Source organism: Rhizomucor pusillus (assembly GCF_041956525.1).
Source record: "Rhizomucor pusillus strain CBS 183.67 unplaced genomic scaffold VTP01scaffold_1, whole genome shotgun sequence".
NCBI lineage: Eukaryota > Fungi > Mucoromycota > Mucoromycetes > Mucorales > Lichtheimiaceae > Rhizomucor > Rhizomucor pusillus.
This window is the reverse complement of record NW_027192143.1, coordinates 1,190,466-1,213,164: the sequence shown is the minus strand read 5'-3', so window position 1 is coordinate 1,213,164 and position 22,699 is coordinate 1,190,466. Positions and strand designations below refer to the sequence as shown.

The following is a 22,699-nucleotide window of genomic DNA, read 5'->3' as shown; positions in this document are numbered from 1 at the left end:
CGTGTCAAAGAGGCGATGGTTGCACTCTAGCAAATGAATGACGACGACGGCAACGACCAGAAGCAACAGCATATTACACAAATATCACTCTTCAAGCTATATCAAAATGAACGGTCTCGCACCGAACCAGGATTGCGCCGCCAAGTCCTAGTGCGCAACATCCTTTTGACATGCCTGGTGCCCTGGACGATTGAGCAACAGCATGACAGACAAGCTCAAGAAGAAATATGGCTGGACGCATGTTTTGATGAGCTACACCAAGACGAGTGGATGTTGGAGGAAGAAGAAGAAGAGGAAGAGCAATCACCTCCACCACCTCCCCCGCCTCCGCCGCCGCCGCCATTGTCGTTGCCAACACGTCCATCACCGTCCCCACCACAAAGACATACTAAGCAGCAGCTCGTGCTTGCAGTTCCTATCGATTATCTCTTCCCAGCTACCTCCTGGCGTCAGACCTGGCAAGAGCTGTAGTAATCTATCCCGAATGTCCAAATCAACCAACTCCCTTTTCTCTCTCTCTCTCTCACTTTCTTCCCCGCCGTATATATATATTCCTACGTATTATACATACATTCGTGCACACAAACATTCAGTTCAACACTTTCTCTCTTTCCTTTTGATTTTTTGTTCGCATTGCTTTCCTTTTTCATTTTTATTTTGTACCACAGCATAGCAATGTAAACCTGGCCCTGTGAACAACAGCATGCAAATATGAAGAATGGTTCATGTGGTCCGCACAACTTTTTGCTTATTTTATTTATTGCGCAAGGTGCTCCTAGAATTATGTGCATGTGTTGAGTCGTTCAGCCTACCGCAAACCACGGGCACATTTCCTTACCTGTTCCACGAATCCCAGCGCATCTTCTTTGGAAATAGCGTGGATCCGTGAAACCTTTGATTGGAACGTTACGCCATAGAATTTGTCCGCTTCTGCTAAAAGTTCGGGTCGGAACGTTGTCATGATGAACTGAGCTTTCTCAGACAATCTGCATATCATTTCTATAATGGATCGTTTATCAGCCTTGCATTTCTTTAAACATCCTTATCTGCTCGTTCTCTTCTTTTTACCTGCTACAGCTGTGCGATACTGCGCATCGAGGTTCGCATCAATCTCGTCAAACAGGTAGAATGGCGCTGGATCGCATTTTTGGATGGCAAAGATTAATGCAAGTGCGACTAGCGATTTTTGGCCGCCCGATAGCTGCTGCATGATCATGCCTTCATCTGATTTGCTGTTAAATGACACCTAAAAAGAAATGGAGATTCAGAGTCCATGATAATGACGGTATGCGGGTCCCTGGTCCTAACCTTGATGGATACACCACTGTAGCGCTCCACGGACGTGCCGTTCTGAGAACCGGATGATCCATCCAGTTCCATCTCCATGTCTTGTGTTGGTGGTAACTCCTCCTTGATAATCAACTCTCCTCGACCGGCGGGGACCAGTGTTTCAAAGATTTCTGAGAAATTGCGCGATACCTGCCGAAACGTGCGCTGGATAGCCTCATCCTTCCTCCGGTCAAGAGAGTCTACAAGCGATTGGATAGCCTAGCAAATGATGTGCGTGTATGTGTGAGCGAGAGACAGCATGGTTCACGACGCAAGGCTTTGTTTATCCGCCTCTCCTTACTTCTGCTGACTTGTCCAATTCGGCCTTGCGTGCGGTCAACTGGTCCCGCTGTTTAGTAAATACACCATACTGTTCAAATGCTTTCTTGTTGACATGGCTGTATTTTTGCAGATTTTCATTTGTCCGGTGCAGACGACGCAGCAACTATAGTGCTGAATCGTTAGTATAGGGCCAGCAATTCTTGTGCGTCGCTCCCTTACTTTGTTCACACTGAGGTTTGCATACTTTTCAAATGCATCCTCGGGTAAAACACCCAGATCTCGGATGTTGGCGTTGCAGTCCTCTTTTCTCTGTAATAACAGCGAACGCCGAAGTAAATACCGTTCAAGGTCTTTTTCCGATTTGCTTATACTTTGAGCAATTTGTACTTGCTCTGTCTAAAAATACCCAAAATTTTAGTACATCTGCAGCAGTTCGGATGTCGTCACTAGGTTTTACCCTAAGCTGTTCCAACGAGTCTGAAGCCCGTACCAGCTCGTCTTGCTGCTTGTCAATCTCCCTTTCAATGTCTACTCCATTCCTGTTAGCCTTTTTTGTTAATGCGTACATTTTTCCTTTTCGAACCCACCTGCTATTCTCCTTGCTAGCTTGGCTTCCTTTTTGGCGACGGATCTAGCCTCTTTCTTTTTGCGCGCAAGCTCATCGCCGTTGCTGTTGGCGATCGCTCGGTCCTTTTTACTCTGCAGCTCGAGTTTGCGTCGCATGAGGTTGTTCTTCAGGCTTTCTTTGAGTGCTGTCATTTGACTCTCGAGCTCAGCTTTGCGTCCTGCAGTCTCTTTCAATTTTTCCTTCAGAGCTTCCATTTCCATGCTGTTTCGGTTCAAAAGCTCTTGTTCTTGAGGACTTAGAGTCTGTGTTGGTTCAGTACTCATTTCGTTTTGATATGCTACAATTTTTTGTTCGAGAATAGCAGCGTTTTCTCTTATGCTAGTCAATGACTTCTCCTACAACGCAGGGTTAGGTAACAGCCCCGTGCGACTGCAATCTTAGATAAAACGTACTTTGGAGGAGACAAGCTCGGTCAGCGCCGACTGTTCTTTACGCAGTTTGGATTCGAAATTGTATGCTTCATCTTGAATTGCAAGCCTCTTCTTCTGCGTCTCAATGAGTTGCAGTTCGCCCAAGATACTTGTTATTTGCTGGTCCAACTGAACAATATCGGCTTTGATACGTTCACCACGTGATTTCTCTTCTGCGAGTTTCGTCTGCCATGCCTTTAGCTTCTGTGCAGCTTCGAGTCGTGAGTTTCGAATATCAACATAGCCACCTGATAAAGCGCCTCGCCGATCCACGCGATCGCCTTCCATCGTAACAACGTTCAAGCCATGAGACTTTGAGTAGCTGGCAGCAACTTCGAGATTGGGACAGACCAATATACCGCCGAAAATCTGCTCAAATGCTGGTTGGAATCTTTGGTCAAACTTCAGTCGTTGTATTAAGGGTATTGCATCATCTGCCTGGGGATATTCGACTGTTTTTGGCTTGATTCTGTTCAGAGGGATAAATGTAACTCGTCCAGATTTCTCTTGGTTCAAGACGTCAAGAAGCTTTGAGGCAGTAATATCGGTATCGACAACAACGTGAAATAAGCTTGCACCAGCAGCAACTTCAATAGCTGTTCTAAATCGTTCATCTGCTTCAAATAGCTCGAAAACTGGTCCAAAGACGTTGCTGCTGATGCCTTGTGCCTGGGCAATACGAGCCACGGCTGCTATTCCATTGCTGATGTTTTTATCAACGGATGAAGATAGGCTATGCTCTGCCTTCCGGATCTCTTCCTTGCAATTTTGTAGCACAGAATCCAATTTGGCTTCTTGGCGCCACAGGGTTTTACGTTGCTCGGTTGCTTCATCTCGTTGCTGTTTTAACTGACTTTCTTTCTCAGCCAATTGTTGTTGAGCTTCTAGGCGTTCCTGAATCTTTGCTCTGAATGCCTGGATCTTTTGTTCTCTCTCGGCAAGCTGAGCTTCTGCTTCAGCTTTCTCCTTTTCCAGAATAGTTATCTAAAGCATTTTACAGTCAAATTCAAATCAACTTGTTTTATTCCTGCTTATCCTTGCCGTACCTGATTCATGCGAACAGTAAGATTCGATTGAACATCAGATATCTCTGTCTGTAACCATGCGTCCCTTTCAGCTTTGTTATTAAATCGAGAAAACCGTGCCTGCTTAGCATGGATGCTTTCTTGCTCTATCTGGAGTCGTTTCAATTGTTGACGGACTTGATCATCGGTTTCTTGCAGATTTTTGAAATGTGGCATCAAATTAGCGATAGTTTTTTGTGCTTTCGTAATCTCCTCTTCTACAGCTGCAAGCTGGCTTGCTATTTTATCCTGTATAGGAACGTTAACCACAGTAATTTACAGGAGATTTCGTATTCATGCTTACTTTATACTGCTCCTCACTCAAAAGGCCATCTTCCAGATCTTTGACCAGTAGCTCCAATTGTGCTTTTGCTTTCAAAATTTCTTCCTGTTCTGTCTGTAGTTCAGTCTTTTCACTTTCTAACAATTCTAGAGCTTGTTTGACATCTCGGCATTTGTATTCGAGATCCTAAGGGAAAATTTTAAGATACTAGTTTGCCATCACACAAGATTGAAATTTACATTCAGAGCTGTTTCATTGTCGGCATACTCCTGGCGCTTCGTTTCCACATTTGACAGATCCCGTCGTCGCTTTTCCTCCAATTCGTCCAGCTTTTCGTTTGTTTCCATCTGCTCTCGTGCATATATAGTATACTCCAAAGACCTGCGCTGACGATCCAAAGTCTGGAATTGCGATAATTCCTCCTTTTCCTCTTCCAATTCCCTCAATCTTTCTTGGATATACTCGAGAACTTCGGTGATCTTATTTCGTTTGGCATCTACAGTCACGTTTGTTCAGGAAAGGATTCAGATAAGCACCGCGCTAAAATCAATACTTGCCAGTCTCTTCGATAATCTTTGTACTCTCGCTTCGCTTTTGCTCGTACACACGTGTACCAGCAATTTCCTTGAGCAATTTCAATCTGTCTTCGTCTTTAGCCACGGTTAACGAAGTAATCTGTTTGGGATCTATTAATAAAGGTCGATTGAAGATACGAATGGACATACCCGGCCCTGAGGTACAATGTAGTACGGATTCGACCGAGAGAAACCGGCACTCTCAAGCAAGCTCATCACATCTGATTTTCTGTCCATATCCTATTAGCCATGTGTATCAGAGAACAGCATTTCCTCCACACCTACGTTACGCTTTTGCGGTCTAGTGAATATTCATCTAGAGTGAGGCCGATGCTTCTCCGTAATACAACTTCGGATTTTCCGGTCTATTTTATGAAGTCATTGTCTGCTGTGGAATCCCTGCTTAACGATGCATACATACCGGAAAACGGTTATCAGAATTATCGAATACTATCTCTACGTAAGCAGAGATTGTGGCTGATCCTGTCCCTTCCTGTAATGGCGTTATTAACCGTTCCAGAGTCCATAACGTATAGCCTTACATGAAGAAGTTTTTGTCTTTTCTCCTTTGGTAGAGTTTGATACTCATCGTCGCCGAGAACGAAACGGATCGCTTACAAAAGTGTGAGATCCTCTGCTTCAGCATTTTGCCTTTTAGTCGTTCAGCGTACCTGAAAAGAAACTACTTTTGCCTGAACCGTTTCTGCCGACTAAAGTACACCTTAAAGGTTATTTCTCGTATTAAGCAGTAAATGTTCTAGATCGCTGCGTACCAATGACATTGTACTTTGGACTGAAAGGATCAAAAGTCGTTTGATCCTTGTACGACTTGAAACCTTGTATAGTGATCTATAGAAATCTTGTAAACGTCGGTCGAGCTTTCGCATAAAGGCTTTTCTACTTACCTGCTTTATGTACATTGAAAGCAGAGCGAAAGTGCGCAGTCGCGTATTGCGCGAATTTGCGAAATTTCACGTACGCGCCCGTTTCGCGCGTTCCGCCAGGCACTAAAATACCGACTTTCCTATGTGATTAAGTCGCGCAAAGGCTAGGTTCTAGACACTTGGAAACTTTCACTAGGAATCTTATTTTTAGAACAAATAAACCACTATATTTCCAAGTATCCTTTGTTGTATTTGTCAACAACGCTGTCACTGAAGCTGTATAATATTAATACGATTGGCCAAACGTCCAAAAGCTTTCGTATTAGTAAAGGCTGTGGAGGCTGATGATAGCAGCACTGGAACAGGCTTGCAGGTCCATCTACATATGTGCGGGTTTTAGAACAGCTGACGCCGCGAATATTTGTCATCGTACCATACCTGGTGGAACAGGGATGCGGAAAGACTTGAAGGACATGTTTTTTATTGGCAAAAATCCTATTGGCAGGGTAATCTGCAGAGTCGCATAAAGGGCAAACATCTCCCATGAAAAAAATTATCCGATTGCATAATGCTAACTCGATTGTTTCTCACGAGGATAGGTGTGGGGAAACCTGTTTAATATGTTGTCACCCTCGTACGTTGGAAATTCATAGATAATCATAATCGCTTTTCTAGTACGCGATTCGATAAATTACGATCGGTTGCTATGCCCAGTTTCTACAATTGATCTATTGGGGAAAAAACTACTGTAGCTATTGCATCGATTTGTTTTGACCATTTTGGGGAAAAAGGTATTCACGTAACGCAACGGGATCGTCTCAAAGTTATTAGCTTTATGGAACATTTTTTCCGGGGAATTTCCTGTGCTACCAGAAAATTCGTTACCGTACAGCCTTGTAGATGTCATGTACGATCAATGCAGGAAGAAGGACGTAGTAAGTCCTTGATGTTTTTATGTATGTTGCTATTATCAGAAACAACGATGGTGATAGTGCACGTCTATCATCGTACACGCATCACACTCCTAAGTTTGGTGATCGGAATCACCCGAAGAGATGCAATCAAGGGTCCTACTTTATGAATTAGTAATCTTTGCGTTGAAACAGTAACCCGCGTTCCCAGGGTACTTGGGAGCAGACAACAAAGTGACATCCTCGTTCTCAGCCGCGTAAAGACTTCGATGGAAACCTTTGTGGCCGCAAAAAGGTTCAGTGTGCTCCCGAAGGAAAACAGATATAAAAGAAGCTGTACAACGCTCAAAAATCAAGAACTTTGCAGTCAAACCAACGAGGCATGCGTTCGCTAGCTAATATATCTCTTTGGGGCCTGATCCTGTTAGGCACGATCCAATCAGGACAAGCAAGGCCTACAGACAAACCTTACAATGTCTTGACATGGGAAGAAGCTTATGCCAAGGCTGAGAAGCTGCTGTCACAAATGACCCTGGAGCAAAAAGTCAATCTAACAACCGGCACTGGAAATCAGCAAGGCCCGTGCGAAGGCAATACCGCCCCTGTGGAGGATCCGTATTTCCCTGCGCTATGCTTGAATGATGGACCTATTGGTCTTCGTGAAGCGCTGAACACGAGTGCCTTTGTGACCGGTATCAACTCTTGTGCATCATTTGATAGAGATCTCATCCGACAACGCGGGCAGTACATGGGTGCCGAATTCCATGATAAGGGAGTCAACGTGCAGCTAGGTCCTGGTATGAACCTCATGAGAAGTCCCAGAGGTAAGAGCCTTTTCACTTTGCAATAAGCATGAATGGATTCTAAAATAACTTTCTACAGCCGGACGCAACTGGGAATTTGGTAGCGAAGATCCATATCTACTTGGTATAGTCTCTGCAGAGACGATTCTTGGTATCCAGAGCTCTGGCGTGGTAAGACTCATTTTAGCTTCTATTTTACTACTCGCTAAGCTTTTTACATATCATTAATGGCTTTACATAGATGGCTACTGCCAAACATTATATCGGAAATGAGCAAGAGCTCAATCGCTCCACGGTACGAAGGCACTATTTTGTTTCACTATTACTACTCAACATAGACACCATATGGAACGTAGGAATCTACCGTTATGGATGATCGCACGTATCATGAAATATATCTCTGGCCGTTTGCTCGATCAGTTGAGGCCGGCGTCACCGCTGTTATGTGCGCTTACAATAAAGGTATCAATGAATTGATGGAAAACACGAAAGCAAGTTTATGGTCAATACTGAGCTCTTTTGTGTAGTTAATGGCACTTATGCATGCGAAAATGACTATACTTTGAACCATGTTCTGAAGGGAGAACTTGATTTCAAGGGCTTTGTCATGAGTGACTGGTGGGCTACACATTCTACTGCCACCAGTGCTAACAATGGAATGGATATGAGCATGCCAGGTACGTTCTTTACCCAAAAATCCATTGCTAAATTTGAAATTCCTATTTATACAATTTATATACATGTAGGCGATGCCAACGATCAAAGCATTACCGGCGGTGGCCTTTGGTATGGAAAGAACCTCACGGATGCCGTCAAAAATGGAGAAGTGGACGAATCACGAGTCCACGATATGGCTCTCCGCATTGCCGCCAGCTGGTATAAGGTAATAATGGAGACGTAATGCTAATGTCTGTCAGAGCTTTATCTGATTATGATATTGATTTACGCAAAACAGGTTGGACAGGATAAGGTAAAAAAAAAGTTTACAGATTTGAAAGAGTTTATCGCTTGCAAGAGTCGTTAACACTGCTATGCAGGACTATCCGCCTCTTAATTTCAATATGTTTGATCCAAGCGTCGGTCAAGACCTTGACGTCCAAGGAAACCACAAGGAAAATATTCGAGCGATGGGTCGTGCGTCGCTGGTTTTACTTCGCAACGAGGATAGCATTTTACCTCTAAAGGAAGATAGCCTCAAGAAACTGGCCATTATCGGAAGTGATGCCGGTCCGGATCCAAAGTAATACTTTATATTTTTCAAGGCCCAATGCGACGTACATCTAATCTTTCATAACTGCTAGTGGCCTCAATGCCTGCAGCGCAAACAGTTGCGATAATGGCACCCTTGCTCAAGGCTGGGGCTCTGGTTCAACCAAATATCCATACATAGTGACTGTAAGTGTATAAGCAGCTGTATTATATACTCCAAAAAAATGTATGGTCTTTGCTAATCATCGTTTGATTTCTACAGCCTATCGATGGTATTAAAGCTCGAGCTCCGGAATCTTGGGAAATCGTATCGACTCTTGACGATTGGAATCTTGATAAAGCGGCAAAGGTGGCAGCCGAAGGCGATATTGCTATAGTGTTTGCCAATTCGGACTCTGGTGAACAATATATCACCGTAGCTGGCAACGTCGGTGACCGAAACAATGTATCCTTGTGGAATAATGGAGATAACTTGGTACGTTAGGCAACTTTCAGAATATGCAAACGTTTCCCAGCGACATTGACTAACTGAGTACGTGCTAGATTAAAGCAGTCGCTGATGCAAATGAAAACACTATTGTTGTCATTCACTCTGTGGGTACAATTGATATGCCGTGGCTGGACCACCCCAATATCAAGGCACTTGTTTGGCCAGGACTTCCAGGTCAAGAGACCGGTAACTCTCTCGCAGACGTATTATTCGGTGACTATGCACCCGGAGGAAAGCTTCCGTATACCATTGCACCTGAAAAAGACTTCCCTGCTGAGCCTTCACCTGAGGATAACGTAAGCAGACCTTACCATTCTTTGTCTTTCGGACAATGGTGTTAACGAGATGGCATTATTAAGGTTGTCTACGAGGAGAAATTATTGATCGGTTATCGCTGGTTTGATGCCAAAAACATTACACCTCAGTTTGAATTTGGATTCGGTCTTTCTTACACCACCTTCGCGATTGATGATCTCAAGGTTAAGTCATCTGGCAAGGGAGATAAGATCAAGGTATCTGCATCTGTAACTGTCGAGAATACAGGTGATATGGAGGGCACCGAGGTTGTCCAAGCCTATATCTCCTTCCCTGAATCCGCAGGAGAGCCGCCAAAGGTCCTTCGCGGTTTTGAAAAGGTTCTCCTCAAGCCCGGAAAGAAGAGTAAGGTCAGCTTCAAATTCACCAAGACAGAGTTGAGTATCTGGGATACCACGAAACAATCCTGGGTTGTTCCTTCTGGCGAATTCAAACTTTTGGTTGGCGCTAGTAGCCGTGATATCCGTCATACCGCAACTTTCAATGTCTCAGAATGATCTGAAGGTCACATTAAGGATGAGCAGATATAGTACTAGGTATACCACCAGCTAGTAGTTACTACTTTCCATTCCAATAAATACTTATTGACCGTAATGGTCTATCTATTATACTTTAAAAAGGAATAAAAACACTGCTCAAACATCCCTTTCAATCATTGTATTTGCATAGTAGCTGTGAATATTGTCTATATACAGTTTTGTATACGAAAAAATGCTAATTGCATTAAGCACAAACATACATCATATTAGTTACAGATTTCTGTCTTATTTGCGATCCTTCGTCTGCGTAGTCAGATCGGCGTTGTTGTAAAAAGTAGAATCTGTGGTCATGTACAGTACTGGAGCACATCGTCTGCTGTCTTTTTCCACTCTCGACCGTTTTCCCTTCTTTTTTTTTTTTTTTTTTTTTTTTTACGTCTATGAGCCACATAGAAAAGGATTACACCACGAATAGATGAGGTAGCTAAATGCCGCGTTTTCTCCTAGGTATTCATACCCTTTGGATGTGGCTAAATAAAGAGGATGATTTTGTATAGAGAAAGGAGGGAGTCAGTTCTAAAGAGTATTGTATAATGGGAAATATCAATAGAAAGGCGTTGCAACGAATTGACTATATGAAAAACAAGGAGAAAAAAAGTACTGGATAATCAAAAAAGAGACCATTTATGTCTCAATAGGGCTGAAGAGAGTGGGATTCGAACCCACGCCTCCGAAGAGATCAGGGCCTAAACCTGACGCCTTAGACCAGCTCGGCCATCTCTCCCGCGCTTTTTTTTTCGGAGATTTGAAAATTTAACATAGTACTATTGCAAAATTTTTGACGCGCGAAAAAGCGCGTAAAACGCGTAGAAATTCAGGATCTTTACGTGTTTTACGATACATAGGATCATATACTTGCTGTTGCAACTTTTAGATGCGTAATGTCACGAGGTATACATGACAAGTGGACCGCTTTGAAACCAGGTCTGAGTACTTGGCATGAAGCAAAGATACCAATTCATGCAGGACTCCAGGAAGGGTTGCTGTGCCATCTTATTTTCCGTCAGACTTCCCCGTAAAACTCGTCATTGTTCGTAATGTCATTCTCATTATCTGATTTCAGACTTGGTTATTTATATGAACATACTGTCCAAGATTGCCGTCGACCGTTACAGGTAATTTATGAGAACTTTGGATTTAACTGTCGAGAATGAGCAACAGAAAGAAGGAAGTGTTCCCAAGATCTGCAAACAAGATCGAAACAGTGGTTTACTGATAATGTATGAATCTATTTCTGATTCTACAGCTTGCTCTCCTTTACCAGCTCGACGATTAGATCGCCAGCCTCTACAAGATCATTGACCTTTGCGTATACTTTATCAACGCGACCGCCAGCGGTAGCTCTAACTACCGTTTCCATCTTCATTGCGCTCATGACAAATAGCTGTTGCCCTGTCTCAACAGTCTCGCCTTCTTTGACGTTGAGTTCAACCACTATGCCAGTTATAGGCGTTGCGATTTCAGATGGCGCACGTGCTGATGCTTTGCGTCGCATACCAGAGATGGCTGATTTGCGAGTGACAGAAATCGCCAGAGGATTGTAAGGTAACGAGTTTGAGGCGGATTGAATCTCACCGACGAATTCATCGGGAAAGTTGTTCGTTGATATCTTTCCGATCTGTAGCGTATGGACCGTCGCTGTATTTGTCTTGTCGTTAGGATCACTGACTTCTACGTTGAAAGCATCGCCTGGTTTGAATGTAAGAGACGTTGGAGCTGCAGAAGCATTATTCTTGGTTACATCGACTGTTGCAGAAACATCATGTAAACGTCGTCGATTCTTTGCAATGCTGGCGCTCTCCTGGATAAGCCTTTCCATTTCCTCCTCGAGAGTTTCGATATGTAGCCTCTCCATAACGCCACCAGTAAAATGGGCATTTGTGATAAGCGCAAGAACAAAGTCAATATTGGTATCGACGCCCAAGATGTGTGTGCGTTGAAGTGCATTTTTGAGCTTGGCGACAGCATCCGAGAAAGATTGCCCAGTGACTATCACTTTCGCTAGTAACGAGTCAAAAGACTATGATTAAGCAGATTAGATTCTCATAGTACTTTTGACTGACTGCTTCTTTAAATTACCGGCAGTACAACGCATCCTGGTCTAATCCAGGTATCGATACGGATACCTTGACCGTGTGGAAACGAGGCCGCAGTAATTTTCCCAACTGAAAGCATGTTGTTATTCGCTGGATTCTCAGCAACGATGCGTGCTTGAATCGATACTAATCGCGGATTGTGGACAGTTGATTGGCTCAGACCGAGCTGATTGAGACTTTCGCCGTTGGCTATACGGATCTGCGACTGGACAAGGTCCACCTGGGTGATCTGCTCCGTGATTGTATGCTCGACTTGAATGCGAGGATTGACTTCGAGGAAGTAAAACTCGTTGGTATCTGGCTTAACAAGGAACTCGACAGTTCCTGCTGAATCGTACTTGATGTAGCGGCCGAGCTTAATTGCTGCATTGTGAATATCTGAGCGGAGCTTGTCGTTTAATGCTGGACACGGAGCCACTTCAACAATCTTTTGGTACCGTCTCTGTGCAGAACAGTCGCGCTCCAGCAAATGGATCAGATTGCCGTGGCGATCGCCAAGTATTTGAACTTCAATGTGTTTTGCTCCAACAATTGCTTTTTCAATGAAAATTTGTTTGGAAGGAGATTCATTGATGCATCGTTGCAGAGCTTCGGCAACGTCACTTTCGCTGTGCACCATTCTGATACCTCGTCCGCCACCGCCATCACGTGCTTTGAGCATGATAGGGTATCCAAAAGTATTAGCAAAAGTCATCACTTGGGCAGGATCAGAGACGGATTGCTCAGTGCCAGGTATGACAGGCACGCCAGCTGCCTTGGCCACTTGGCGCGCAGACACTTTATCCCCCACTGCTGATATGCACGATACAGACGGACCGACAAATAGAATACCTGCTTGACTGCATGTTTCTGCAAATTCCATGGATTCAGACAAAAATCCGTACCCGGGGTGAATAGCCATTGCCTGGACGCTAAAGGGTGGGGAGGAAGTTTAAGAGAATGACACTAAACTGTTCATTCAGTTATTACCTTTTCGCGGCGTCAATGACTTGCTGAGGGTCAAGGAACGAAGCCGCGTTCTTCAACTTGACAGATACATCCGCAAACGCGCAGTGGCTCTTGTCCTGTTCATCAGCATAGATAGCTGCGGTCTGCATACCTAACTCAGCAGCAGCGCCGAGGATACGGATTGCAATTTCTCCACGGTTGGCGACTAGTAATGTGAAGGGCATTGCGGTAGAAAGAGCTGTGAGAAGGCAAAGAAGGAGTTTAGACAAAGCATAAATTGTCCCATCCAATGTGCGATTCTCCCTTACTCAGCAGGAAAAATTTCCCCACACTGTCTGTCATAGCCAGTTGGCTATCCTATTCACAACGTCTGCAATTGGCCGTAACATATCGTCGAATCCGATCAGAGATGTTTCCAAAACGGTAATGAGTCTTCCGAATTGGTAGGACATGAAGAATAGCAAGCCGAGTCCCACAAGCGTGCATACGAGGGCAAGGTTGATTTGATACGGTCGTAACTTGACGACTGTAAAGAGACCGTCGTTCAAGTTGACTGTAATAGGTATGCTGAGGGCAAGCTGTACTCCTGGCCGATTCCTGCTGACACGGCGCGTACTGTTCTTGTTCCAGCTCCAGTTCCACCGAAAACGGTGTTTTCGTTTCAGGTACAAGCGCTGCCTAGCAATGTCTAGCCATGAGCCTGTCCATTTCACTATTCTTCTTGCGCGCTCCATGGGGCGGCTAAACGGTGAAAGAAGGTGGCAAAAAGGGTCGGCTTCATGCCGTGCCAAGCGTGCGGCGTATCAAAAAATGTGCACCATAAAGTGATTGGGAACCATCAAAGTCCCAAACTTTTTTTCTTCCCTCGTTTCCATCTCGGTGCAAGATGAAGAAAAACCCACTCATGAAACGTATAGTGACGCTGTTCAAGCGTACACATGAAAAGGATAATGAGCAGGCGTACCCTCCGGATCTTGAGGCCGTTTACAAGGTCACGTCTAAAACACTGGGTGTGGGCTCCTTTGCAGTAGTCAAGGAGTGTGTCCACCGCTCAACGGGGGAGTCCTACGCTTTGAAGATTATTTTAAAGAAGGCAATCGAAGGTTTGTTGTTTGTTACTCCTTGCATCAACGCCAAACTTTAACATTTCATTCAGGCAAGGAACATATGCTGACTAGCGAGCTCGGTAACAGATAAAAAGTAGCAAACACTCGTCGGCACACCAAGGGTTGATCGTTGATTTTGTTCCTAGACATCTTGAAACAAGTCCGCCATCCGCATATCGTTTCTATGCATGCGCTTTATGAATCCAAGGAAGCTGTGTATATTGTGACAGATCTGGCAAGAGGCGGGGAACTATTCCAGCAACTGTTGGAAAAAGGAAACTACACCGAAGCAGACGCATCAAATCTCGTCCGACAGATGCTGGAAGGTCTCGCCTATCTTCACGACCATGATGTAAGTAACAAAGAGCATACATTTGTGTTACTACAGGGAAGAACAAATGCTGACTCATTCCATAGATCGTACATCGAGACATAAAGCCCGAGAACGTGAGTGGTTTTCTTACATTGGAATCCCTGGTTGTATCTAACAAGCATCGCAGCTGTTATTCCAAACAACCGACGAGAACGCAAACCTGATGATTACAGACTTTGGTCTGTCAAAGATCTTAAAAAGCCACGATGATATCCTCATGACTGCATGTGGCACTCCTGGCTATGTTGCGCCCGAAGTATTGATGCAGATCGGTCACGGCAAACCCGTCGATCTATGGAGTGTTGGTGTCATCACGGTACGTTAAAGCAAATGCGTCCCGGCCGTAATACATGGACTCATTTGCCCGCTTTGCAGTTCACACTGTTGTGTGGCTACACGCCTTTCTGGGGAGAAGGTAAAATGTAGCGTGCGATGTAAAGAGTGCTTGTGTGGCTGATACGTTGAAAACAGACCAAGCAGCTCTGTTTGAGAGTATCATGGCTGGCAAATATGAATACGATGAAGAATACTGGGCGGATATTTCCGATCAAGCAAAGGATATGATTGACCGTCTGCTGACTTTGGATCAGAATTTGCGTATTACCGCTAAAGAAGCACTAGAGCATCCATGGATCACCGGCGCTAAAGAAGAAGGCCGCCGAGCAGTCACCAACCTTGTACCTAATGTCCGCAAAGGCTTTAATTCCCGTCAATCTCTTCGCTCAGTTGTCACTGCAATGACATTGCTAAACCACTGGAAAAATCTGGAAGACCTCAGCGAAGACGAAGATGATACCGAGACAAGCAATGAAAAGAAAGAATAGATAAAAGCTTGTGTAGAGTATACAGCAACGTATCCGTATACCCTCCATGTATATTAAGTCTCATATTTCGCCATGATATCGTCTAACTTTAGCAGCCACGAGCTGTAACTGTTACTTGAGCGATCTGCGCTCGCAGTTTCCTGTGCATTGCTCTCCCCATCTTCTTTAACATCGTGGATCAAACCGAGGATTACGCGATATTCATCAAAAGTGAACCGTGGCCCATTGTCGTTAATGGCTTGTATAATGCCCTTCAAAGTATCGTTTTAGGAGATCAATAGTTTGTATACAGATCATGACTTATTCTTACCTCGCTTCCGAGGTTATATAATTGATAATACTCGCGAGCGCGATCCAGCACTGAGCTTTGTGATGGTGGTACGAGACTGTTTAGATTCTGCTGCAATGCTAGAATGTTGCGCATCATTTTTTGAACGCCGTTAGCATTCATTCGCTTGATGTAAGCTGCCTCGCTTATGAGCAAATGTACTATAAGCGCCGGTAAACCGTCAAATGCAAACATCTCGTCTTTTGGTGGCAAAGAAGCCGTAATACAGTCGTCCATCTCCATCAAGTCCGAGTTGAGCGTGATGACATATGGATCAGGTTCGAAGCTTTCGTCCTCCAAATAATAATTACCATCGCGAACAGCCATCTCGAGATAGTACATTGTGTGGCATCTATTCTCGAGTCTCAGCGTGAACAGGCACGTTTCTGCTAATTGCTGGTATGTAGTCAAGAGATTATCAAAACGTCTAGAGATAACACATATCTTTGTCAGAAAACCAGGTTGCATCGGGATATGTAGATTTTTTTTTCTTGCCCACCTGGATGTTTCACCGGATACCGGCAACATGACAACTTGATTGTCCTCTGCCGATGAGTGTGAACCTTTTCGCCTATCTTGCGACCATCTCCTGGAGGTCAAGGTCTATTTCTCACCTATAAGAATCATGACGGTTCATGAAGTGGGAATAACTTTTGTTACCTCTCCAAATTGAAGTTTGGCTGGCTTGGTATCAGGTCCATTTGCGTCGCCCGGTGTCCGTAACTCCCAGATCTCGCGCACGAACCATTTCTGCAACGGGAAATATTTAGATACAGGTAATGCAATACACCAATATTCTTCGCGAAAGCTTACCAAACTGTGGTATAATCTTCCTAGAGCAACAAGGCGCTTAGATTCAAAAATAAGCTCGCTTGGTTCTAACTGCCTGTCTTCTTTCAGTTTAAATTCCATGGTAATTTCCTAAAATCATCTATCTAGATGAGACACATGGTGATCAAAAAAAATGGGTTCCATTGCATGGATCTTACCGCTTGATTCAGAGCCTTGACAAACTCAAAATCCGCACGCTAACGTAACAAAGAACCGCTTAGGTACGAGTGCTTTTCGATATATGGATGGCCTCTTACTGTATCATCGTTGAAGTATGGGTTTTGAGCCAAAAGTGCGACAAGACTTTCGTCTTGGGCCCAATCGCCACTGGTACTGATATCTGTTTCGGTTGTGCTTTCGCTCTTTTCGTCATAAGATTTACCTCTAGCCACCGTCGCTGTGATGCTCAAAGTATCAGTCAAACGTATATTTTTAAATACGCATATATTCTTACTCACCATAAAACCACTGGTAGCATTTTTCATAATATTTGAGCAATACCACTTCAATCATGCGCACATACTCCTCGGTATGAAATGGCATGGCATGCATAGTACGACACAAGCTTTGGATCACACTTATAAGTGCAATTGCACTCTAAAGGCGGATTGTTGCGTGTCAGAGATCTCTCGGATAGTCTGTGTTAGAGCATATGTACATTACCTTTGTAATAGGGTATTTGGAGTAGTTCTTGTAATTACGGTCATCTTGAAAGGCATCCGTACCTAGATAATATAATTTTATGAACACGACATCTATTTGCTTACAGCAATGATGATGATGATCTTTTTACCTGCAGTTGCCTGATTAATTAGTTGCATAACCTTTTCTTCTATTTGAGGTAAAAAGACATTGACAGCAAAATCGTCAAGGAAGCTACCGAAGCCTTCAACATTTTGATCGTCGCTAGAAAGTGTTGGTCAGCATTTTGGACGACGATCCGGCGGTAGTTCAGACTTACTAGCTCGGGAAAACTTCCTTTAGGTGCTCTAGAAATGCCATTGTCGGTTTTAACAAGACGCTAACATTGTATGCGTCCGGTTTGACCAGCAGCTTGTGACTTTTGGAAGCCATGTCGCTAGCATACTTGTCGACAATGCTGCTATGCAGCAGAGGATCTTGGTTTTGCGCACCATACAAATCAAAACCTGGCACCTGCTTCTTAAAGGACATGTAGAGTTTATCCTGAACTGCTTTGTATTCCACGGCCAATGCTGGATCTTCGGGAGTCTCTGTAAACTTGAAAAGCTGCTTGGGTTTATCACGCGGTCCTGAAAAGGAAGATTTGGCAGATGAAGCTTCATCTAAAGTTTGTATACTAGTTGCAGCCCGTTCCTGAGTGGTCAAGTAATCTTGAAGAAGAGTCCGAATCTATCAAACAAGTATGTAAGTATATCATAGTTTACAGTGCTGCATACACATATATGCATGTCCTCACCTCTGCCTGTACGGGTCTCCAGATTTCATGAAAATGGAAAATGTGAAAGACATCTGAATTCTCTATATATTTTTCTGCTTTAGAAAGCCTTATTCTTTATAGTTTGACGCAACCTTACCATCCAGTTGATGTGCTGCGATCATTCTCTTTTTAATCCGTCGTGCGCATGTCTCTGTAAAGCGGAAGCCTCGCAGAACAGCCTCCATCTTCGAGTACAGAGTCCAGAGAAGGTCCTTTAATATCTCATTCTTGGCCTCATTGTTTGCCTTGTCAAGACAATAGATGTCTCCGCTGTCATTTATCTTTTCTGCAGCCGATTTCGTGGTATTTTGCTGATTCATGTGTCTCTCTTCCACTTGACTAATTGTTTTATCCACCAATCTATGGATTTCCAAAGGAAGTCTTTCTTGCATTGTCTATCCATGTTTTGGTTCAGTTTCGGTGGTCGGAATATCGGGGGAATACAAGTTTCATACCTCTAATGCCGCGGGTATCTCGCCCAGTACTGCAAGCGATTCCATAATGATCTCCATGTAATAGTAAGAATCCGATTCTGGATTTTTCTCGGTATCTTCGACCAACTAGACAAATTTTTTAAAGAGATCAGATGATGAACTTGTGTTGTTCTTTATAGCCACTTACTATCTCGTTCTCATCAACAGCAAACATATCTAATAATGTGTGTATTTTGAGGTTAATGAGCAGTCTGGTAACCATTATTGACCTCCCATTTACCATTGTTTGACACGCTCTGCTCGCTTTGAGTGAAGCTGTAGATATAATATATGCGAATATATGAGCAAATGCAGGTATCTTGCTGATGAAAATCACCGCATTACCTTCGCGGTTTAACAGTAGATTCAGGCACTGTAATACGAGCATTGTCAGTAAAAATACATCAAAGTGAGCATCAATTGGCTTACTCACAGCTACTTTGACCAAATACATATGCAGACCATCGATTGTCACAGTAGGAACTCTTCAGATACAGATGGTTATGTAGTTCCTCAATTAATGTGTCGTAGAGAGCCTAGCATCGAAACCGTCAGTAAGATCGATGATTTACGTAGCAGTTTGCAGAGACAAACATTCTTCTGGCTCGTCATGGTCCGTCGTAGATCGTCCAAAGCGCCAATCTGCTTCATTTCCTTGCTATTTACGGCTTTGAACGATTGGATCAACAAATTAGCAGCAGATAGGAAATGCTTGCTGCTTATCATTTTCTCCAACGCTTCGGGTGTCGCTCGGATCTCTTCTCTACATCATTCAGGTGAGCATAAAGCCGAAACGCAGTTGTTCCTCAAATCCTCACATTGATTCCAATATGCTCAGCATTTCTTTATGTTGTTCGCTCTTGGCCCACATATTCAACAGATCGCTTCTCTTTTCCAATAATTCCTGCTTGCATTTCTTCAGATTGCTCTTCATAGTAGCAACCTTTGACTGCGAATCTGTAATTGTTCCATATTCAGCATATTTTCGCAAATAAAGAGGATATCGTTGATCCAAACTTACCATTGATATGCTGCAACACTCTGCCAAAGGTACCGATTGAATGGTTGAATCCCTTGTAATAGTCTATTTTTATCCTCGTTGTAGTTTGTCGATCGTAATCACTTGTTACAGGAAATAGTTACCATCCACAATTGAGACGAGTGCCGCATCCAGGTTTTGAAGCATCCTCACAAAGGTTTTGAAGTCCTTGCCCTTTCCGACCGAACTGTCGTCCATAAGCGCCAGAGCAAGCGTTACAGGGTCAAACTTATATAGTCAAGGCGTTAGACAGAGCACTCACAAACGAGTACATAGCAGGACATACATCTTCTTCGAGCATAAAGTCCCAACCATTATGGATGTCTTCCAATACGGCTAAAGTTTGCAGGAGTTAGCGACTAGACAATACGCTTGCAATGAAGCATCTTGCAGAACCTTCAATCTCGGAGTAGTCAATCGCTCGTCCGTAAGACTGTTCATGGCCGTTAGCAGGGCTCCTGCTTCTTGGTGGTCGTGCAGGAGGATCGGATTGAAGGAATGGATTGTTATAGTCCATAAGGTTGCACGAGAACGCGAACCAGCTGCTTTGATTGAGGCCATTCATTTCCAGCAACCTCCAAAGGTTTGACAGGTTTCACACACCACAGTTTTTATTCATTGGGGCCGCAGGTCAAAAGCGCCCATTGCCGCACTCTATTTATCAGATCAAGGTCTAAGTTACCTTGCTGTTTTCGACTCGCCATGACAGTCTCCAAGCAGCTGTTAAATAAGCTAGCCGTTTCTGACTCTAGCTTCAGAGATATCTGCTTGATGATATGTGGAACATATTTGCCAGACACGAAAAGTGAAAGGTGGTATAAAGACTGAAAGCAAACAATGCTCGAGAGGTGAAGTATGGATGGAGCGGTCTCAGCGTTCACTGGAGTATTTACGAGCTGCTGATGGAGTGTTTTCTGCATATTCTCAACAGTTTCCCTACATCGTTCCTCCACTGTGAGAAACTGACTTGGCTTCCAAGTATACAAAGAGAGCAATTTACCTTTGGATATCAGGATCCTGCCAGTTATCAGTCACAACTTCTTGCATGATTTGAATAAATTTCTCGGCCCTCTATACAATATATTTATATTGTCTATTGATCGTCGCTCAGTGCCGTCTTTACAATTTAGATAAGCCTACCTTATCGCTCGAGACCGATTTATAAAGGGCTCGCAACAGGTTTGAAGATTCTGATGCCGTCTGCTGTAGATACTCTTCAATTAATGCTCTTATCTTGACGTCGTCGTCAACCTTCTCTGCTTCTTCGTCCACTTGTCCTTGGCGTTCCAGCAATGCTTTCAAAACAAGATGATACACTAGTTCCAATCCTAGCTGACGAAGGATGTACTTTTCTAAGCTTTTTCGCGCATCGTTGTCTACAATCCAGTCTAAGTACTCTAGAGCAAACTGCGAATATATTTCGATATAAAATTTTACCTTGAAATATTCGTGAAGCCTTGTAGGTATAAAATATCTTTCTTGACATGTCTTTTATAACCATTTCCTCCTTTTTCAAATGACTTTCCAATACCGCGCCATCTTCGGTGGCAGCATTCGTGGTTGGAAGCGCATAAACGGTTCGAATTGCTTGGGTCAATAATACAGACAATGATGGTGTGATCTTCTGTGCGATGCTAGATGCAAAATCGTTGCCAAACTGGAGAGTCTTGACAAGTTCATTCTTGACCTACTGACAGATCAGTCAAATAATGGTCCATCATCAGCAAGGTTAGAGATATGTATACTTGCCTCTTTAATCGCCAATTCAGCGGATATCTCGCTATTCAGCTTCTTCTTCCCTCTCGCGCTATGCATTTTCTTCTCCTGCTGCAGCTCTTGTCGCGCACGCTGATTAATATATGCCTGCAGGGAAGCCATAGTGGATTGCAAAAAGTTTGGTGTGACGATATGTTCAGAATCGAGAATGAAAGGTGCGTTTGCATTCGCACCCTTTTTGCGCGGTCTTGGCGAAGCTGAATCCTGCAGACGACTAACACAAATGCTTTGGAGAGTTGCATTATCAGAAGTATTAAGTATGAAAGGTATATGTTGCTAAACAAGGCAGTGAAATCAGCAAAGGTAGCGGTTGCTTCCTGGTTATATTTTTACCGTAACATTCGACCAGCCTTGATTGTCAAGATCATCTTGAATTGCCGAGACCAGCGTTTCGAGTTTGCCTTTGGTAACAGCACAGCTGTCTAACAATATTATACCAGCTTCAATCTGGCGCAATAGTTCCTTTGGAGCCATGTAACCATAGTTTTCTTCTACAGTGCTGTATTCTATTCACCCGTTATATTTTTAATAAAGGAAATTTTTGGACAAATGGATAGAAAAAGCTCGAAGAACGTACCTATATATCCTGACGCATTCAACAAGGAGCGCACAAGTTCTATCTGACGGTCTCTGTATTCATCAGGCACGTAGATATCTTTTCCTCCTCTTTTAAGCACTGTTCCATGGCTTTGATGTATCTGTTCGACAAAAAGCACTATATATATATTAGTTGCAGTTGTTTATTCGATAACCGTAGACCACATACCGTTGAAGAGTTCCTCTTCAGACTCAAAATCAGATTTCTGGAACTGCACTACATCGAATGGTCTGATAGGTGTGAGACTTAGAAAGCGTCGTAATACCTCAACAAACCGATACATACTCCTTTGCATTCTTGAGCATATTACTTATCTTTTCTCTTGACGTTTCGACGTAATCAATAGTCATGATAATGTTTGGGAGTTGCGGAAATTTCACAAACTGATCTTGAGAGACAATTTTGCCAAGCAACTATAAAGTTTGTATTATACACTGGCATGGTCGGCAGCATTCGTATTTTCATGCAGCTTATTACCTCTAGCATGTAGTAAAATGGAAGACCAAATTTTTGGGCGCATGTAACCGCTGATACGATACCATTTTCTCTGATGTATGCCGTTACTTGTTCTTCAAGAGAATCAAGATATTCTCTGACGTTATATTGTAAGCTTGGAAACGTTGAGCTATTTGAAGGCAGAAGGATTACCTTGCGAGAACAATATCATCCACAATGGTCCAATCGTTTTCTGGCGCCAGCACAGACCATGCATCATAAATGAGCTTGTGCTCCACATTCAGCATACCAGACAATTGCTGTACAGAGCTTCTCCCTAAATGCATGAACCAATGTCCCATATAAAGTCATTATACTGTTTTAGGATGTATTTACAGTATTACCTTTGGCCGTGACATATCGTTTAATCTCGTCGCGCACAAATGACTTGCTCAGGAACCATTCTCGATCGAGTGTCTTTGAAATGCCTTCCAGGTAGCCCAGGGAAATGCCCTGTTCAACCAGTTGCGTGAACAAGTCATTGCAGGTAGATTGGTCGAGTGTGGATGTCATTAGGAGGGACAGGAGTTGAGCAAAGAGAGAGAACGAGTAGGTTGTCGTTCTTTGCGGACTATCTTCCAAAGAATGCAATCAAATGAAGAGTTTCTACGCTACCTAACCTTTTTCGCTT

General features: G+C 43.6%; 8 protein-coding genes and 1 non-coding gene across 9 annotated transcripts; 3 read left to right on the top strand and 6 right to left on the bottom strand.

Moving 5' to 3' along the window:
- Positions 1–33: 33 nt before the first annotated feature.
- VTP01DRAFT_532 (uncharacterized protein) lies at positions 34–471 on the top strand (the record flags this gene model as incomplete). The annotated part of the gene is made up of 1 exon (XM_069384099.1): positions 34–471. The coding sequence occupies one exon, from the start codon at positions 34–36 to the stop codon at positions 469–471; it is 438 nt and encodes a 145-aa protein (XP_069244952.1).
- A 286-nt stretch (positions 472–757) lies between these two features.
- On the bottom strand, positions 758–5,491 carry VTP01DRAFT_531 (uncharacterized protein; the record flags this gene model as incomplete). Its single annotated transcript, XM_069384088.1, has 20 exons — positions 758–775; positions 839–999; positions 1,069–1,246; positions 1,309–1,548; positions 1,631–1,774; positions 1,831–2,007; positions 2,069–2,139; positions 2,199–2,574; positions 2,632–3,633; positions 3,696–3,962; positions 4,018–4,182; positions 4,236–4,492; positions 4,554–4,671; positions 4,722–4,800; positions 4,857–4,936; positions 4,993–5,064; positions 5,114–5,184; positions 5,243–5,281; positions 5,345–5,420; positions 5,477–5,491. The coding sequence occupies 20 exons, from the start codon at positions 5,489–5,491 to the stop codon at positions 758–760; spliced, it is 3,606 nt and encodes a 1,201-aa protein (XP_069244951.1).
- A 1,257-nt stretch (positions 5,492–6,748) lies between these two features.
- On the top strand, positions 6,749–9,680 carry VTP01DRAFT_530 (uncharacterized protein; the record flags this gene model as incomplete). The annotated part of the gene is made up of 12 exons (XM_069384077.1): positions 6,749–7,190; positions 7,249–7,340; positions 7,411–7,464; positions 7,526–7,631; positions 7,697–7,846; positions 7,916–8,052; positions 8,125–8,139; positions 8,207–8,409; positions 8,471–8,564; positions 8,641–8,853; positions 8,922–9,164; positions 9,228–9,680. The coding sequence occupies 12 exons, from the start codon at positions 6,749–6,751 to the stop codon at positions 9,678–9,680; spliced, it is 2,202 nt and encodes a 733-aa protein (XP_069244950.1).
- Positions 9,681–10,363: 683 nt separating this feature from the next.
- On the bottom strand, positions 10,364–10,446 carry VTP01DRAFT_t1. The gene has a single exon. It is a non-coding gene; the product is annotated as a tRNA-Leu (tRNA).
- Positions 10,447–10,962: 516 nt separating this feature from the next.
- On the bottom strand, positions 10,963–12,990 carry VTP01DRAFT_529 (uncharacterized protein; the record flags this gene model as incomplete). Its single annotated transcript, XM_069384065.1, has 3 exons — positions 10,963–11,742; positions 11,802–12,729; positions 12,788–12,990. 3 exons carry the CDS (start codon positions 12,988–12,990, stop codon positions 10,963–10,965), a joined length of 1,911 nt encoding a protein of 636 aa, XP_069244949.1.
- A 114-nt stretch (positions 12,991–13,104) lies between these two features.
- Positions 13,105–13,500, bottom strand: VTP01DRAFT_528 (uncharacterized protein; the record flags this gene model as incomplete). Its single annotated transcript, XM_069384054.1, has 1 exon — positions 13,105–13,500. The coding sequence occupies one exon, from the start codon at positions 13,498–13,500 to the stop codon at positions 13,105–13,107; it is 396 nt and encodes a 131-aa protein (XP_069244948.1).
- Positions 13,501–13,670: 170 nt separating this feature from the next.
- On the top strand, positions 13,671–15,069 carry VTP01DRAFT_527 (uncharacterized protein; the record flags this gene model as incomplete). The annotated part of the gene is made up of 7 exons (XM_069384043.1): positions 13,671–13,869; positions 13,923–13,952; positions 14,019–14,224; positions 14,290–14,319; positions 14,373–14,561; positions 14,621–14,660; positions 14,717–15,069. The coding sequence occupies 7 exons, from the start codon at positions 13,671–13,673 to the stop codon at positions 15,067–15,069; spliced, it is 1,047 nt and encodes a 348-aa protein (XP_069244947.1).
- Positions 15,070–15,122: 53 nt separating this feature from the next.
- VTP01DRAFT_526 (uncharacterized protein) lies at positions 15,123–19,716 on the bottom strand (the record flags this gene model as incomplete). Its single annotated transcript, XM_069384032.1, has 24 exons — positions 15,123–15,320; positions 15,380–15,824; positions 15,897–16,000; positions 16,058–16,147; positions 16,211–16,318; positions 16,387–16,425; positions 16,486–16,625; positions 16,687–16,825; positions 16,892–16,953; positions 17,022–17,134; positions 17,190–17,599; positions 17,667–17,728; positions 17,785–18,082; positions 18,143–18,247; positions 18,309–18,337; positions 18,402–18,436; positions 18,506–18,533; positions 18,594–18,696; positions 18,755–18,923; positions 18,979–19,117; positions 19,182–19,244; positions 19,304–19,427; positions 19,486–19,535; positions 19,596–19,716. The coding sequence occupies 24 exons, from the start codon at positions 19,714–19,716 to the stop codon at positions 15,123–15,125; spliced, it is 3,174 nt and encodes a 1,057-aa protein (XP_069244946.1).
- Positions 19,717–19,810: 94 nt separating this feature from the next.
- Positions 19,811–22,581, bottom strand: VTP01DRAFT_525 (uncharacterized protein; the record flags this gene model as incomplete). Its single annotated transcript, XM_069384021.1, has 12 exons — positions 19,811–20,135; positions 20,200–20,270; positions 20,340–20,575; positions 20,637–20,886; positions 20,949–21,251; positions 21,309–21,481; positions 21,553–21,690; positions 21,742–21,803; positions 21,859–21,986; positions 22,051–22,165; positions 22,222–22,345; positions 22,413–22,581. 12 exons carry the CDS (start codon positions 22,579–22,581, stop codon positions 19,811–19,813), a joined length of 2,094 nt encoding a protein of 697 aa, XP_069244945.1.
- Between the last annotated feature and the right edge of the window lie 118 nt (positions 22,582–22,699).